The sequence below is a fragment of the Malus domestica genome, chromosome 11 (genome assembly GCF_042453785.1).
Source record: "Malus domestica chromosome 11, GDT2T_hap1".
Taxonomy (NCBI): Eukaryota; Viridiplantae; Streptophyta; class Magnoliopsida; order Rosales; family Rosaceae; genus Malus; species Malus domestica.
Genome location: NC_091671.1, coordinates 11217958 through 11236371, shown reverse-complemented (window position 1 = coordinate 11236371; position 18414 = coordinate 11217958). Strand labels below are relative to the sequence as shown.

At 36.2% G+C, this 18414-nt stretch overlaps 1 protein-coding gene across 1 annotated transcript; it reads right to left on the bottom strand.

The window, feature by feature from the left end:
* Positions 1 to 999: 999 nt before the first annotated feature.
* Positions 1000 to 17602, bottom strand: LOC103407764 (uncharacterized). The gene is made up of 5 exons (XM_070808380.1): positions 17045 to 17602; positions 16932 to 16934; positions 16802 to 16827; positions 12782 to 14678; positions 1000 to 1041 (listed from the first exon to the last, which is right to left on the bottom strand). The coding sequence occupies exons 1-5, from the start codon at positions 17600 to 17602 to the stop codon at positions 1000 to 1002; spliced, it is 2526 nt and encodes an 841-aa protein (XP_070664481.1).
* Between the last annotated feature and the right edge of the window lie 812 nt (positions 17603 to 18414).

Here is an 18414-nt window from a genome sequence, read left to right as displayed (position 1 = left end):
CAATAAACTTTTTGGATGCCTCTTTTATGTAGGATTTTTTATTGGATACTTCGTCTAGGAAAGAAATATTTGTTGAGAATCCAACAATAAATGGCTATTTAATTTGGTTGTCGACCAATTAGGATTTTTTTTATTGTTTTTTTGGTACATCGATATTTTCATATTAAGAGGCGGAGAGTTCGGCTAAACCCCACAATGGTCAACTTAATTTGGTATTGAATTCACCATCCATGAGATTCGAACCTAATACCTCATTTCTAAATGAAGAAGAATACCACTAGACCGTAGTACTGAGTGACATTGACCAATTAGGATTTAATCACAATAAACCCTGTTGGGATTTAACCACAATAAACCCTGCTAATCGACTTTCAACGTTATGGTCTCAGGGTACGTTTGGTGGTCTGGCTTGGATCAGATTTGGTACTTGAAAGTAGTCAGGTTAGGATTGGACTGGATAGGCATTGAGTTTTGTCTAATGTTAGGCTAGTATTGAAAAAGTGAAACTGTAACTAACTTTTGTTCACTGATGACCCTATGTACGGGAAGAACAAAAATCACTCATGTTACACAGAAAGAAGTCTCGTACAAAAACAATCACATCCAAACCAACATTATCCCAACTGCTTTGGAAATGAATCCAGTGTTTCATGAACACACCAAGATATAGATATTGATTGCCTTATTGTACGTGAACGAATTCAGTAAGGAAAGATGACAACAACTTATGTTTCAATTAGGCAACAACCTACATTTTTACTAAGCAACTTGGGCAGGAGACATTTCTTTATCTACTTGGCAAGTTGAGTGTTCTTGACATTCACACTCTAACTTTTGCCATATCAAAGATTTTTACCCTAGCTCACTTCTATCCCTGGGTAGGACAATTCAAAACTAATGGTTCAATCTGTTGCAACAACCGTGGGGCAGTGTTTCTTGAGGCCTACGCCAACTGTCCCGTATCAAAGATTTTGGACAAACCAGATCATCTTGGACCAATTAAACAACTCCTTCACGCTGATCATATGACGTCACCACAACCTGAAGGCACAAGCCATCTAATACTAGTGTTAAACAAGAGTCCAAGATAATGTAGAATGTTAGGATGATATTGTTTAGTTGTTATACCGAGAGGATATTCCTCAATGTACTCTTGTGGGTATAGCCGTATAGGCCGATGCTTTACAGTGAGCACATTCGTCAAACCGGACTCAAATGGACCATAAAACTTGGGTTGCAATTCGCCAATGCTAAGCGAGTCAATCAGTCATCAGTAGTGATGTTGCTGATCATCACCCAGTGGTGAAACGCTTCCTGCTGCAGAAATATTTTCTGCTCCAGCTTCTCTCTTTCCACCACTAGATTTCCTAATTGAAGAAAGTTGAGGTTCCACCATAAAACCAATTGGCAATATGGGGATTCATTCTCAACAGCACACCCCACCCCGCCACAAAATACATTAAAGAAAAGTGTAACACAGAAAGATTTGTGTTTGGTGCCTCAAAGATTGCTGCTCTCAAGTCCAAAGCTGCTAGTTCCAGCGTGCCAAACCCTACGTGTGTTGAAGTTATGCCCGCCCTCATTTGGAAATGCGCAATAGAAGCATTGAGATCAAACTCGGGTCTTATAAAGCAATCCATGTGGTGACAATCAGTGAATATGCGGGAAATACTGCGACGACCCTTGGCGGAGAAAATTTTAATGGGGAGTCTAGTGGGGTAGTGTATGGCAAAGAAAAAAAAATCAGATATTCGTGGTCGTCATCCTCAAGTAGCCGCCGATGATAACGATCTTCAAAGCTTGGTTGCTGAATTGGGGAAAAGCACTAAGGAAGTTAAAATAAAATATGGTACTGGAGTTAGTGCGGACGAGGCATTTGAAATGTTCAGAGTTTGGGAACCTCATCAATAGGGATGATATGGAGAGTTATGGTTGCAGCAGTACGTTCAGAGTGCCCTTTTATGCAGCAGATTTCGGATGGGGAAAACCATCATGGATTTTTATCGACAACGCGGAAATGAAGAGTTTAATTAAGTTCACGGATACAAGAGATGGCGATGGAATATGGAAGCGTTTAAAGTAAGGATGAAGGGCTGGTTTGGTATTGCTGTGCTGTGAAAATAAGCGGCTGTGCTGTGAGAATAAGCGGCTGTGAAATAAATCAGCAGAGTGTTTGATAAACTTTTTTGTAAAAGTGCTTTTGGAAAAAAAAGCAGTCAAATAGTGGGTCTTTTCATTAAAGAAGCATTTTAGCTCCGTGTGCTTTGAAAAAAAAGCCATTTTTCCAAAGCTACAAATAGCAGCTTCAGCTTTTTCCTTTAATTTCAGTTTATTCTCACAGCAGCTTCCAAAATAAGCCCTTTTTTTTCAGTTTACCAAACACCTAAAACCCTCACAGCTTTTTTTCATGGATGTTTTTTTTTTAAGCACCTCACTCCCAAACTAGGTCGAAGACATGGCCATAATTGAAAACAATAAGGAGCTGCTTGCGGATGGGCCAGCCCATTACGGGAGAGATTTTTCAGTGTGACCGGTACACGGAGTGGTACATCACGTATCACTAAATAAATGGTGGGATATGTGTGCTAAAAAGTTAATAACTTAAAAAATAAAATTTCTCACCATTCCTATTAAAACACGTGGTGTACACTTGTGTTCCTGTTACAACTAAAAATTTCTCCTATTACAGAATAAGGCCTAATGCAAAGTTATAAAATTATCAATTAATCATAAGAAAGATGTTTTGTTGACAGATAACCAAGAAATGTATAATCACTCACAATTAGATTTGATATATTTTTGTTGAACAAACGATATTATTTACATTAAGGGGGTGGGGAAGTAGCCTAAGCCTCACAATGAGCTAGCAATAATGTGGTTCGAATTTGCCTTTAGCAAAATCAAACATAACATCTCTCACTTACAAGTGAAGAAGAATGTCATTAGATTTGATATCAAGGGTGAATAATAAATGAATGTGGTTTTGGTTTAAAAATTTGATTTCCCTAACATTATTCTAAATAATTTCAACATAATAATCTATGAGTGACATTATTTAATTTCACCTACCAAATTATAACCCTCTCATTATCCAAGAAGATTTATACAATTATAACATAATAATCTGCCGAGAAATACACATGATAGTGCTCGTACTACCCGCACAGGCTGCAGTGCAATTGGTCATTTCGCCAGTACTGGGCACGGCGGCAAAGAAATCCTTCTACGGGGCTAGGGTAGTAGCCTAGGATTAGGGTTTAAACTGGGAAAGAGGAACAAAGGGAAAATAATGCAGGTGAATCTGTATATGAATCAATATCCTTTAAAATTTCTAGTAGAAGATAAAATAATACGGGTGAAGAATAGAAGAGGGGTGTGATGATGCTCACTCTAAACAATATATTCTCTTGAACACATATAATTTGTGAATCTGTGATTAATTAACAAAATAACTCCCACTTAACAAATTTGACCATATTTTTCTAACCTACTAGCAGAAATACAGCTACACCCCAGATTTAACGTATTTCCTGACCTGAAAACGCATCAATTGTCCTCCCAACTATAGTACTGTGCACTAGTATCGCTCCCAACGTCAAAAAGATTTGTCGAACGTGACCCTACCTCTTCTTTTTTTTTGGATAAAAAAAAGAGAGGGCCAACATGAACAACTAACTAGGAACTAATCAAAGTATACTTATTTCATGACTTGGAGGTGTCCAAAGGACATGGCAGCCCAAATACATAATCAAACCAAGTGACGCAATGCAATCAACAAAATTGCCCTTCTCTGTGTTGAGCTCTAAGGCCTCGTTTGATAGAGATGATTAATTTGGATAAGACTATTCACTATATTGAAGGCATTTTGAAGCGAGAAATGGATTTCAAGTTTCTTATTTTGTCCAAGTTGAAGATTACTCATGAAGAAAAGTTGTCCCTTTTAACCTACCATTTTTATGGGAACTAGGAGGGATATTTTTTCTCCATGAGCAACCTTCAACCTGGACAAAATATGGAAGTTCTCATCCATTTCTTCATTTAAAATTCCTTCAATGTAATGAATATTCTATCCAAGTTAGTCCTCCCTATCAAATGAGGCCTAAAAGTACCCCGTTCATTAGAAGCTTAAAGGATGAAGAACATCATAGCTAGACTGATTGAGCAAAACTGCTAGCATCCAATAATATATACCAGATAGAGGATGAAGAGCAATATATAGCTAGACTCATTTAACAAAGCCAAAGCAACCTCAGCTAGAATTAAACTCAGTTAGTAGGGAGCTTCTTGCCTTTTCTTTAATGAATACAAGTATATATTAGACCCTAATACGGTAGTATGCTTTTAAATTTTTCATACTATACATTGCATCGCAATATGTACATTTACAGAATAATGCTAGAACGACCACAATTTTGTATTATATTTTCATATCATAGGATGAAATTTGATGTACATGTCAAAGATTATTTTTAGCAAGGCCTAGCTATTTACACTTTGTACCCTCAATGTTTAATTAGCACATACTGGTCTCCGCAGTTTAAAAATAGCAAACTGAACCCCAAAAATTACAAACTCTTGCAGCATCCACCCTTATGTTAGGCTGTTTGGTTATATGCTGGAATGAAAAAAATTGAGGGATCATTAGTGAAGACCAAATCAGAACTAGTGAGGATATTGTTTGTTTCAACAATAATGTGCTCCAATATTGCCAAGGAAATTTAGGAGACCCCACTATTGCATATGTGCACCGAAAAAAAGGTACAATAATCTGTTTGGGTATACCAAAGTGGGATTGGCTGAAGTGTTCACTTTACAGTCATTTTCATACACACAGCTTGCAGATGCAAAGATGCAACACTAAAAGGATGAGTTCGAAAGTGGCAGTTTTGGAGCTGTTTGCAAAAAAATTGTGTTTTGTTACGGTTAAGAGACTAGATAAAGTTGTTTCGAAGGAGCGAGGGAATTCAAGGATGAAATCGGTACAGTTGGAGGAACTCATCACAAAAATTTGGTTTCTGTTTCGAGGGATCCCCAAAGCTTATTGTTTATGTATAAATGAACAATATGCTCACTTGCAGATCTTCTTTTTAAGGTTGCAGCCATTCCTCGACTGAGGGTACTGTACGAATTGGAGCACACTTTTGTTGGAAAATTGGAACATAAAAAATGTTGAATTATAAGTCTATAGCTGATTAGTATTAGTGAAATAAGATGAATTTACTTGTGTATTCACTTGAGCATATTTGCCAAGTGTGAGGTTAAAAGTTGTAAGGCTAAAATAGCCAAATGTAGTGATCCTATAATTTGGTTAAATGTGTGGCTGAGATTAAGTGTGAGATCATGAAATGCACGTGTGTGTGCATTGTTTGACATAGAAAGAAATATATTCCTCTCTGCACCTTTCATTGCAAGAGAGAGAGAACATTCATTCACTCTTCCGTTGTTTTTGCATCCTTCTATTCTCCATCTACTTCCCATATCGAATATCTCAGATAAATTCAAATACTGCTAACATGGTATCAGAGCCCACGGTTGCGGGCCCGTGCAAGCCAACGAGCTTGTCACCACCCGGAAGGAAACAAGTCTGAGCTCTTAATATAGAGACGACCACTGAGTTCCATTGAAAACAAGTGGGCCCAACGTGAGCCGACCTCTGAGTTTCAATTACCGATGTGGATCTCCACGTGTGAACCACTAAATGAGGTTACACGTGAGGGGGAGTGTTAAACTGTTCCACATTGGTGGGGTGAAGAAAACCAAAGGGGTTTAAATAGTATTACCCCACTCTAACTAACACCGAGGCATTTTGTGATAAAACCCCACACCTGATGGATTGGGTAGGTGGTTAAGTTGGGGACAATATCGGTGTCGTTAGAGTGGGGCGGGCCCGACGATCCAAAAATTCCAACAAAAAATACCCTGTCTGTTTAGATCTGATTTGTTCTAAATGTTAGATATAGTGTGTGTAAGGTGGTTAAGTTGGTTAGGATTCTATGAACTAAGATTGTGACAAGTGTCAACATCTTGTGAGCTTTGTATTAGCTTAGTAGTTAAGCAATGTAACTAGATATATACACATTTGTATACGTGTAATTAGGTATTATTCTCAATACAATACAGAAAATACTTTCTCTCTCTACAACTACATTTCCCTTCCTCTGCAAGATAGCTTTTTCTTCTTCTATTTACATGGTATCTTTCGCCTGAAAAGCTTCGGCTTGAAGGTTTCTTGATCTTGGTTCTTCTGCTTCCACTTCCTACTGCGATTCACAGTTGATCTTTCTTTCTTGGGATCGTGATTGCTCTCTATTTCTCTATATTGAGTGCATCTTCTTCTTTGCACACCAAGTATTTGTTCTAATTTCTCAGAAAAAATTTCATCTGGGTTTCTTCTCTCGAGCTTTTGCAATGGTGACTTATCCTCAGTTGCAGATTCTTTAATCTCTTATAACGTCTCTCATATCAACATTCTTTTCTTCTGTGACTGTCAAACTTGATGATTCTAATTATTTGACTTGGAATTTTTAGATCGATTTGCTTCTTGAAGGTCATGGTCTTATGGGTTTTGTGGATGGGTCCCATCTCTGCCCTTCTTGATTTATTGTGACTACTTCTGGGGACTCTACTGTTTCTTTGAGTGATGCAATATCTACAATAGAAAGTGATGAGTTCAAGATTTGGAAAATGCACAATCAGACATTGATGCAATTGCTCACAACCACTTTATCCCTTTCTGCTGTTTCTTGTGCCATTGGCATTACTAGTGCTCGTGATATGTGGTTGTGTCTCAAAGAACAATTTTCAATTGTTACTCGAGCTACGATTTTTCAGATGAAATCTGAGTTGCAAAACATCAAGAAAGGTACTGATTCGATTTCCCTATACTTGTAACCAATTAAAGAAGCTCGTGACTATCTGTTTGCTGCTGGAGTTCAATTTGATGATGATAATATTGTTATCTTAACCCTGAATGGACTCATATCTAAGTATAATACTATGCGATCCATTATTCGAGGCCGTGAGAATGTTATCTCCATAAAAGATCTCAGATCTCAGTTACTTGCTAAGGAAGCAGTGCTTGAAAATGTTCTTATTACTCCCTTCTTATCTACCATGGTTGCTTGAAATAATGGTAGTCACTCCAAGTCTTATGATGATTCTTCCAAAGCTGAGGATTCTTCAAATTGTAATTCCTATGGGGGGGTTCTTCTCAGTCTCATTTTTACTCTTCTGGGTTCAAGCCAAATTATAGTAAGAAATAAAATAAGGGTAAATTTTAGAACAATTATCACTCTCATTTTGGCAGTTTCAAGTCTAACTTTGGGAACTATACTGTGAATCAAGCTCCTGACATTCTTGGTACTTCTCCACCAAGGCAACAAGGATTTTCCAATACATCATGTCAAATTTGTGGCAAGTTTGGACACTTGGTTACTACCTGCAGATTTAGGAATTCTGATAGTGCAGTCTCTAAGGGTTGTCAAATTTGTGGGAAGAAGAATCATAGTGCCAAATATTGTCACTTAAGGAATTCCAATATGTCTCATAAGTTCTGACAGCTATGCATGTTTCAACATTACAATCTCATGAACCATGTGCTTCTCCTCAACAATTGTGGCTTACCGATTCAGGAGCCTCTTCCCAAATGACTGCTAATTTGTCTAATTTGTAATTGGCTTCCCCATATCCTACTAATGAAACAATTCAGACTGCGAGTGGTGTAGGTTTATCGATATCCCATATTAGTTCCTCCACTCTTCATACTTCATTCAAACATTTGCAACTTAATTCAGTTCTTTATGTTCCTCGTCTATCTCAGAACCTTTTGTCTGTGCATAGACTATGTTTGGACAATAATTATTGGTTGATATAAGATGCTTTCTGTTTTTGGATCTAGGACAAAATCACATGGAGGATTCTCTTTCAAGGCAAATGCAGTAATGAATTGTACCCAATACCACTTTTAGCTAGGACCAATGATGTCACTTCCGAGGCTCCAACTGTATATATTGGACATCATGTATCTTCTAGTCTCTGGCATACTAGATTAGGTCACCCTTCTAATTCTGTGGTGTCTTTCATGTTAAAGAAATGTAATGTGTCTGTGTTACCTAATTCATTGTCTGTGATGTGTCATACATGTCTGGAAGGCAAATTTTGTAAACTGCCATTTGTCAACTCTGTGTCTAAGTCATTACATCCCTTTCAAGTCATTCACAGTGATGTATGAGGTTCATCTCCTTGTAATTCCATAGATGGTTTTAGGTACTATGTGACATTCATTGATGAATGCACAAGACTTTGTTAGCTATTTCCCATTATCAATAAAAGTGATGTTTTCTCTACTTTTGTTGGTTTCTATAATTATGTTTCCAATCATTTTGCTACTTCCATCAAAACATTACAGAGTCATGGTGGAGGTGAATACCTTAGTAAATCATTTCAATAGTTTCTGTTAGATAAAAGGATTAAACACCAATTTTCCTGCCCTTATACACCTGAGCAAAATGGTTTAGCCAAAATGAAGCATAGACATATCATTGAAACAACTATAACTCTTTTTCAAATAGCTTGTTTACACCAACTTTTTGGTCTTTTGTATCCCAAACTGCTGTGTATCTTATTAATCGAATACCTTTATCTACACTTCACAACAAATCTCCCTTTGAACTACTATTTGATGATGTTCCAGATTTACAACATCTATGAGTTTTTGGTTGCTCAGTATTCCCTTTATTAAAACCTTATAACAATACCAAATTACAACCCAAGACAACCAAATGTATTTTCCTAGGCTATGCTTCCAAATACAAGGGTTTCATTTGTTATGACATAATTCATACAAAGTTCTACATTTCCAAACATGTGGTGTTTGATGAGTCTAAATTTCTATATCCCACTCTATCTGTTAAAAGTTTTGTCACCATACATTCTACTCATACTTCTGTTGTACTTCCACCACCTTTATCCATATTAGTTAATGACAACCATATAGTGTCAACCACCTTCTATGCCAACTACACAGTCTGATACTATGTCATCCAATTCTGATCAACAAAGCGGTATTCCCAGTTCATTACAATCCATTACTGCATCAACAAATCAACAATCTTCTTCTGTATTCCTTCTAAGATTCCAATTGGGACATGTTCTAAGACCTTTAGTGAGTCCATCTTTGCCATTCCTAGTGCTATTAATGTTGAACTGCAGAATGAGTTTCAACCTGATAGCTTGCAAGTTATTCTCCCTATTCCTCATATGAATACTCACTCTATGCAAACAAGGGCTAAGAGTGGTATTTCAAAATAAGAAAGCTTTTCTTTCAGTGGTTTAATAGGGTGAACAAGTGGATCTTTCGTAAGTTGAACTTGTTACTTACAAGTCTACTCTCAAGTCTCCTTTATGGTTTTCTGCGATGGAAAAAGAATTGAATGCTTTGAAAACTTAAAACACCTGGTCTCTAGTTCCATTGCCTAGCACCAAGAACTTGGTAGGGTGCAAATGTGTGTTTAAGATTAAGAAGCATGTTGATGGATCAATTTTTAGGTATAAAGCACGACTTATAGCTAAAGGGTTCGATCAAGAAAAGGGTATTGACTATGGAGAAACCTTTAGCCCAGTTGTTAAACCTACAACTGTGAGGTTCGTTTTGGCTTTAACAGCTAATTTTGGATGGTCATTATGTCAACTTGATGTGAGGAATGCCTTTCTACATGGCATTATTCAGAAGGAAGTGTATATGTCACAACCACCTGGATTTAGTGATCCTCACAATCCTACACATGTTTGCAGATTACATAAGTCCTTGTATGGTTAAAAACAAGCTCCAAGGGCATGGAATGACAGATTTACATCTTTTCTTCCTTCTCTGGGGTTTCTTTCAAATATTCTGATCCATCACTATTTGTCAAACATACTGGAAAGTCTGTGGTCATCCTTCTTCTTTATGTGGATGATATTATCATCATAGGGAGTGATCCAGATTCATTACTGCAGTGATTGGAGCTTTGACCAAAGAATTCGATATTAAAGATTTAGGTTCCCTTCATTACTTTCTTGGGATCCAAATCACACAGAATTCCAGTGGAATGTTTCTTTCTCAATCGAAATATGTGACAGATTTGTTGGTTAAGGCATACATAGTTCATTCCAAATAGTGCTCCACCATTTGCTTACCTTATAATAGATTGTTAAACGATGATGAACATCCTTTTAATAATCCATCTCTATATAGAAGTATTATGGGCGTTCTTCAATATCTGACATTTACCAGACTTAATATATCTTTCTTAGTTCATCAGGTTTGTCAGTTTATGCACTGTCTTATGGAATCTCATTATGCTGTTGTAAAAAGGATTCTCAAGTATTTAAAAGGAACTACTGAGTTTGGCATTCAGTTTAGCAAATGTGAGTTAGATCTTCATGCACTTAGTGATGCAGATTGGGCTAGTGATCCTAATGACAGAAGATCTACAACAGGTTTAGTTGTGTATTTAGGGCCAAATCCTATTTCTTGGTCTTCCAAGAAACAAAATACAGTTTCTAGATCATTTATAGAAGCTGAATATTAAGCCCTCTCAAGTATCTCTGCAAAAATTGATTGGATCAAACAACTTCTTCAGTTTATGCAAATAGATGTGCCTTGTCCAACAACACTGTTTTGTGATAATCTAGCTGCCATAGCCCTTGCTTACAATCCAGTAATGCATCAGCGAACAAAACATATTGAGGTTGATGTTCATTTTGTCCGAGAGAGAGTTGCCAAGAAGTTTCTGCAAGTGATTTTTGTTTTTTCAAATGAACAATTTGCTGACATTCTTACAAAGGGACTATCTTCTCCTTTGTTTCGAACACATTGCTACAATCTCAGACTTGGCAGCCTTACTTTGAGATTGAGGGAGGATGTTAGATATAGTGTGTGTAAGGTGGTTCAGTTGGTTAAGTTGGTTAGGATTCTATGAACTAAGATTGTGACAAGTGTCAACATCTTGTGAGCTTTGTATCAGCTTAGTAGTTAAGCAATGTAACTAGATATATACACATTTGTATAAGTGTAAATTATTCTCAATACAATACAGAAAATACTTTCTCTCTCTACAATTACATTTTCCTTCCTCTGCAAGGTAGCTCTTTCTTCTTCTGTTTACACTAAACAAGTGGATCCCAAATTTTTGGACATCAGAAAATAATTCTTTACCAAAAGGTTACCTAACGGAAGAGTTAATAATGGTGTAACAATTCGTAACTTTAATAGTCTTATTTTTCTATTCTTAAAACTACATGAATTAATGCATTTCAAACATCAAACCTTTAAAGTGCAATGTGCAATTTTCCCTATAATTAATTAGAATAGTTGGTACATCTTGAAGCTAAATACATAACCTAAGTGTAAAACATCATTTAGCACTTCTCAAAGTATCACTTTGGTGTTCCACCTCCAAAATCACAATCTAGTCAACAGAAAATCTATTAGGGTGTGAGCCTCTTACAATTTAGTAGTTAGTGGGGAAAGTGAATTGCTCGTATGGCCAATTATCACATTAAAATTTGATAACCCTAAATAATATATAGTATTACCTTTTGTTGTCTACTTATTTTCATCGATTGTGTGTATTACAAATTAATAAATACGACGTGTAGGTATTATCTACTGTGATGATGATGAATGTATGAACACATTCCCCTTCTATTCTCATTAATCCATACATATATAAGAAACCATGCCTACATGTTCTATATATACACAGGATATGAACATTGCACTTGGCCAACGCAGTTAAAAGATAAAAGAGACTGCTTAATACTACAGTTTTAGCAAATTATGGGTCTTTGATTAAATATACAACCAGTGGCGGAGCCAGGAATCTTACCACAAGGGGTCGTAGTGTAAAAGTCCAAAAAAAAATTTAGGATGGAAATGGTAAAGTTAATGCTTTACTTAAATTGATTATGTGTAAAAAGGTTGACTGTTGCCTTTATCAGTCGACCTATTCTATTTATCAATCGACCCATTCTATTTATCAGTCGACCCAATTACTTCAGTTGGCTTATGTATTGAGCCTTATATATCAGAAATATCTTAATGAAAAGATAAGATCTCTGTTTTAAGAAAAAGCATCAGCCCTCTGTTTCCAAAGCTCTCTGCACTCTGTTTCTTTGATTTTCAATCTTTATCATTTTATTCAAGTTTTATTAATGATGAAAAATTGTCTAAATACCAACAGGAAAAACATGTTGAAAATGAAATCATAGGACTTTCATTTATAATTCATAACGGAAACAATATTACAAGCCATAATTGTCTACGACGAGGTTTCATATTTTGAAAACGAAGCATTATAGCTTCATTTTCAATACAAGCAAAAATATCTCTCTCAATATAAACAAGCAAGCTATCACTCAACCATTGATCTCCCATTTTGTTCCTAAGTGGACCCTTAACAATATTCATGACAGAAAATGCTCTCTCCACTGAAGCAGTTGCAACTGGTAAAACTAAAGACAATGTAATGAGCAAATATACATAATTGAATACTTGATGCATCCTTGTCTCCACCATTTTTTTTGGAAGATCACCAATCCCTTCCAATTGAGAGAAATCACTACTGGAACGCACATAATGAATATAAATCTCAAGTTGATCTTCAAGTGCCAAACGATCCTCATCCGAAAAGTCTTGAGGATAAAATTGAGCAAGATGAAGTAATTTTGGTTTATCAAAAGCTACAAATGAATCTTTCGGACTCAAACATGCCAAACAAATAAGCAACTCGGTATTTACCTCATTAAAGCGATCCTCTAACTCCGTAATTTGCTCATCAATGACATAAATAAAGAGCTCCACATGATAATGATGACGATTTGTCTTTATTGGAGCATTACGCCTTGACCTTCCTGGAAGTATAAATGCCTCTTCCATGTTAGGAACATCAATATAATGTTTTTCACAAAAAGAAGATACTTCATCAATCAATGCATCAAACCCATTATTCCTCATCCAATGTAGCTTTTCCTTGCATGATTTCACTAAAGCCATTGCATTCACAATTTCTTGATCTTTCCTTTGCAATGCTTGTGACGAATCATTTGTGAGTCCTAATATGACTTTCATCAAGAAAAGGTGAAACACAAACTCAAAAGTACGTATATTTCTCATTAACTTATTTGCATCACCCGCACTGTCATTGGGATTATCATCAATAACCATTTGAAGCACATGAACCACGGATGAAAACATGGAAATGATGCTAATCAAGGTACCATAGTGTGAGTTCCATCGTGTGTCACCGGCACGTTTGAGACTTGTTTCTTGATTTAAGCCTCGCCCCGTTATAAGACAATCATTTTCAAAAGCTATCACAAGCTCTTCTTGAAGTTGCTCTCTAAGTAAATCACGCCGCTTACAAGATGCTCCAACATGATTAACCACACTATTAGCCGTTGCAAAAAAAGAGGCAATGTCTATATTCTTCTTTGCTACGGCAACAAGAGCTAGTTGAAGTTGATGAGCAAAGCAATGAACATAATATGCACAAGGTTGTTCTCTCAATATCTTTGTTTTAAGGCCATTCAACTCACCTCTCATATTGCTAGCACCATCATAACCTTGTCCTCGTAGCTTGGAAATGCTCAAATCGTTGCGAGAAAATAATGTGTCAATAGCATCCTTTAGTGAACTTGAAGTAGTGTTGGTAACATGTTGGATACCCACAAATCTTTCAATTACATGCCCGTTGTCATCCACATAACGCAACACTATAGCCATTTGCTCTTTCACTGACACATCATGTGCTTCATCCACCAATATTGAAAAGAATCTATCTTTTAGATCATCCATGATAGCATCAAGTGTTTCAAGGGCACATGAATTCACAATTTCTTTTTGAATGCTAGGAGCTACTAATCTAAGATTCCCCGGAGCATTTTCCATCACAACTTCTCTAACTTTATCATTATTATCTACAAGGAATTGCAATAGCTCCAAGTAATTTCCCCTATTGCTTGAAGTGGCACTTTCATCATGACCATGAAAAGGAAGACCTTGTCGCAATAAAAACTTAGTGCACTTGATTGATGCATTCAAGCATGTGCGATAAGCCTTACGAGCTTGGTCGGAGTGTTTGCTCACTGCCGTTTCAATATGTGTAGCTTGATTCATCAAATTTGTAGCAGCTTCTCTAGCCTTATTATGAACACTCCTAACCGGTCCAACATGCATCTTAAATCTTTCTCTCCCTTTCTTCCAAGTCTTAAATCTATCTCCAGTGAAAGCTTCACTACCCACTTGTGCAAAATTGGTTTTAAAGAGATAGCAATAGAGACAAAATGCCGCATCTTTAGATATACTATACTCCAACCAATCAAACTCATCAAACCATTGGGGAATGAAGCGTCGATTAATTCCCGACATATTAGTTATTGGGAAATTATGACCTCTAGGTTGACAAGGTCCTTTTTGTAGATATGATCTTCGGACCTCATCTCTCATATTAGCATCATAATCTATTATTCGAGTTCTCAATCCAGGATCCGTTTCAAGATTACCCAAAACACTATCTAACTGACTTTGTCTTGAACTTGGAGTTCTTGAACTACCAACAGTATTTGAACTATCAACATTATTCGAACTACCCGAACCCGATGATGACTTTCTCTTAAAAAACCGTTCCATAATAATTCTACATATACAAAATATTCAAAATAAATACTCACAATATAAACAAACCATCAACATAATCAAAATAAATATGAATTGGATTTCAATTAAATTAAATATCTCATCTTGCATTCTACATATACAAAATAATGAAAATAAAAACTCACAATATAAACAAACCATCAATATAATCAAAATAAATATGAATTTAATTTCAATTAAATTAAATATATTCTACATATACAAAATATTCAAAATAAATACTCACAATATAAACAAACCATCAACATAATCAAAATAAGTATGAATTGGATTTCAATTAAATTAAATATCTCATCTTGCATTCTACATATACAAAATAATGAAAATAAAAACTCACAATAATACAATATAAACAAACCATCAATATATTCTACATATACAAAATATTCAAAATAAATACTCACAATATAAACAAACCACCAATATAATCAAAATAAATATGAATTAGGTTTCAATTAAATTAAATATATCATACATAAGGTTTAGAACTTACTTCAATTGTGAAATTTCACAATAACAATGAGCAAATACAAAGAGCAAAGCTGGTGGCACCACCACCACAGTGACGACGACGACAACACAAAGGCACCTTAATGGCGGCAGCAAGGGAGGAGATGGAGTTGAGGGTTTGGGGGGGATTGAGTTTGGAACTTAGGGTTGGAGGAGGAGAAAACAAAAGAAATTTGGGGGTTTTGGAATGAAGGGCTTCGGTTCTGTGAGAAATAGGCTGAAAAGGACACGGTAGGTTTTTTTTTTTGTTCAGACCTGGCCCAAAACGACGTCGTTTTGGCCATGTCATTTAAAAAAATTTCCTGGGCCAAAACGACGTCGTTTTGCCCAGGTTGTTTAAAAAAAAAAAAAAAAGGCGCGCCTTCGTCTTCGTCTTCAAGCCCAGTCGAGGATTTCCCTTCCTTCTTTCAGACCTTTCGTCGAACACTTGGTGTGCAGCCAAGGGGGTCGCACCAGCAGTTCCAAGGGGTCGCACCAGCAGCTCCAAGGGGTCTCTAAGGTTGTTTCCATGGCTTCCAAGGGGTCGTGCGACCCCATTGACCCCACTGTGGATCCGCCACTGTATACAACTTCAAGAACCACTCAAAGTTGGTATATTTTTGGCCACTCACTCCATCTCTTCCTTGCCCACGCACATGCTATACATAAGGACACTCAGATTGTAAAACCAAGTGGAAATATCACAAACTAAACATAGAATTATTGAAAAAAAAAAAAAAAGATGAAAAACAAGTTAAGTACTGCCAATCATGTTGAATATTATCAAACAGACTTATAGTCTTATAATAAGTGAGCAAAATTCAAGCTAAGGTATGATAATTAGCCTTGATACACTGTTATAATAACAATGTAGGGTTTGTTTACACAGCTAGTCTTTCAGCAGATGTTCCATCCTTAATCTAAAAAGAAGGTACGAATTTCAGTCCCGTTAATAATCCTTTCGCTTTTTATTTTTAGCTTTCATTTTGTAACCTTGGACATATATAAAGTGAAGATAAATGAAAGAAATGAGGATAAAATGGGAAGAAAAAGTAAAAACAGTTTCTCATAGGAAAAAAATAATATTAACTAACAGAGAAACAAGCACAACCAAGTCCAATACAATCATAATTATAGGTACACCTGTAAACCGGTCGGGTTTATTGGGTTTGGGTTGGGTTCAACCCGACCCGTTAAGCTAACGGGTCACCCGTTAACAATTATTATTATTTTTTTTGCATAAAGTTTATTTTTTGTTATTAAAACTTTACTAAAATTACTAAAATATCCTCAACTAACGGGTGATAACGAGTGTTAACGGGTTCTAACGAGTTTAACGGGTTGATCCAAAGTGACCCGTTATTTAATGGGTTCACCTGTTAATGACCCGACCCGTTAAGCATCCACCCAAATACAAATATTAATAGGTTGGGTTGAGTCAGGTTAACGGGTTGGGTCCAAAATGTCAGGCCTAATTATAGGGCACTCCTAGCACAACATGGAAGTTGATTAGTGGATTATTACTTAAACGTTGATGAACGTGCTCATTTCCTATTGATGACACATCATTTAGTTTGCAAATTTAATCTTCCTAGCATTAGTCTTTCCCCGTACATTCGCATTTGCTTCTCCCTCTTCTCCTTTAACAAAAATAACATGAAAACTAACGCAAAAACTTAACAAGTTCACCAAACAGGTCTGAAATTTCAAAATTTCATTTTTTTTTTTCTGTATAATTCATTGCCTCCTGAAATTAGATGAATTAAAGATAAAAGCATATGGATTAATGTCCAATTAAACTGGAGTCGGAGCAACTCACCTTCCTGAAACCTAATTATTCTCCTTGGGCTTTTTCACCTGAGGAGGGATAGTCGCATCAGAACGCTCACGATCTTTTTCCACGGAAGCCATTTCCGCTTTATACCTTTCAAATAAAAGTTTCTTTAGCGAAATTCCGCATTTGTACCCGACCGCAGGCTGGCTCACTACTGGCTCACTAATCTCTGGTGAACGATCGCGAACTCGACTTTCCCTCCCTCTTTTATCAGTCTTTACCCACCTGAACGAGAAAGTTTCTGCATTAATTGTACCTGATGGCTTCAGTCTCATCGTGTCTTTGGCCAAACCAACACCATTATCATCATCATTCGTACATTCAAATGAAGACGAAGGAGGAGGAGGAAGAGGTTGTGGTGGTGGTGGTGGACAAGTACGCTGCATGATTTCGTTCACGGAACAGTACTTATTAGGATGCTTAAACTTGTACCTTTTTCTGTTGTTGCTGATGGGAAGAAGAGGTTGGCGAGAGTGATCATTTTCTTCTGAAGGTACGCCATTGTTATCGTCCCCGCTGCTGGAGTCATGAACGCGTTCATTCAATTGGAGGGACTTGTTTCTCGCATGGCAGTTCTTCATGAGGAAAATGAAAATCCACCGGTGAAGGAGAGAGAGAAAGAATTCCGTTTTCTGCTGTGGTTGGGAATTTGGGGGAATTAGGATTTCATTTGATTTTGTTGGGGTGTCTGATGACGTGGCAAAGTGGTTATGCACTGTGTCTTGTTTTTTATAATTAATACGTTGGAACTTTACCATTAATGATGGGTTATTTAGAAATTTTCTTATTAGAAAAGTAATAATCATGCACCATTTGACCAAAAACGCATAATTTTTCTCCTTACACTCTTTTATGTTATTAACCATAAGATTAAATAAATTAAATGAAAACAATGATCAGGATTAAATAAAGAAAAATTAATGAAATGATTGACTTTTAATGTAAAAATATGGTTTTTCGTTAAAGTGAACCATACTGGAAGTTTTTCGTTAAAGTAAATAGTACTGGGAGCTTTTCGTTAAAGTTCCCATTAAATAACTGTGTATGTGAGGAAAATAATGTTATGTGTTTAACATTGGTGTTTTTATTATTGGTTTTTTTTTTATTAACACTCCACTTAATGTTGAATACATCTACACTAAAATTTAATGATAAATAACTTATATACCTTAATATGTAATGATGCTTTCAATCTCATAAGGTTTCAAAAAAAAAAAAAATTGAATACACATAAGTCACTTTTAATATGTATATTCTGAGATTCTTTATCTTTCTCAACTCTGCAAACCACTCTCACATTTCATTGTAGAACAAAAACGTAACTATGAAACAACAAACACGTTGATTGAAAAAAAATATTTTTGACGATAAGCAAGCAAGAGCACCTACTACT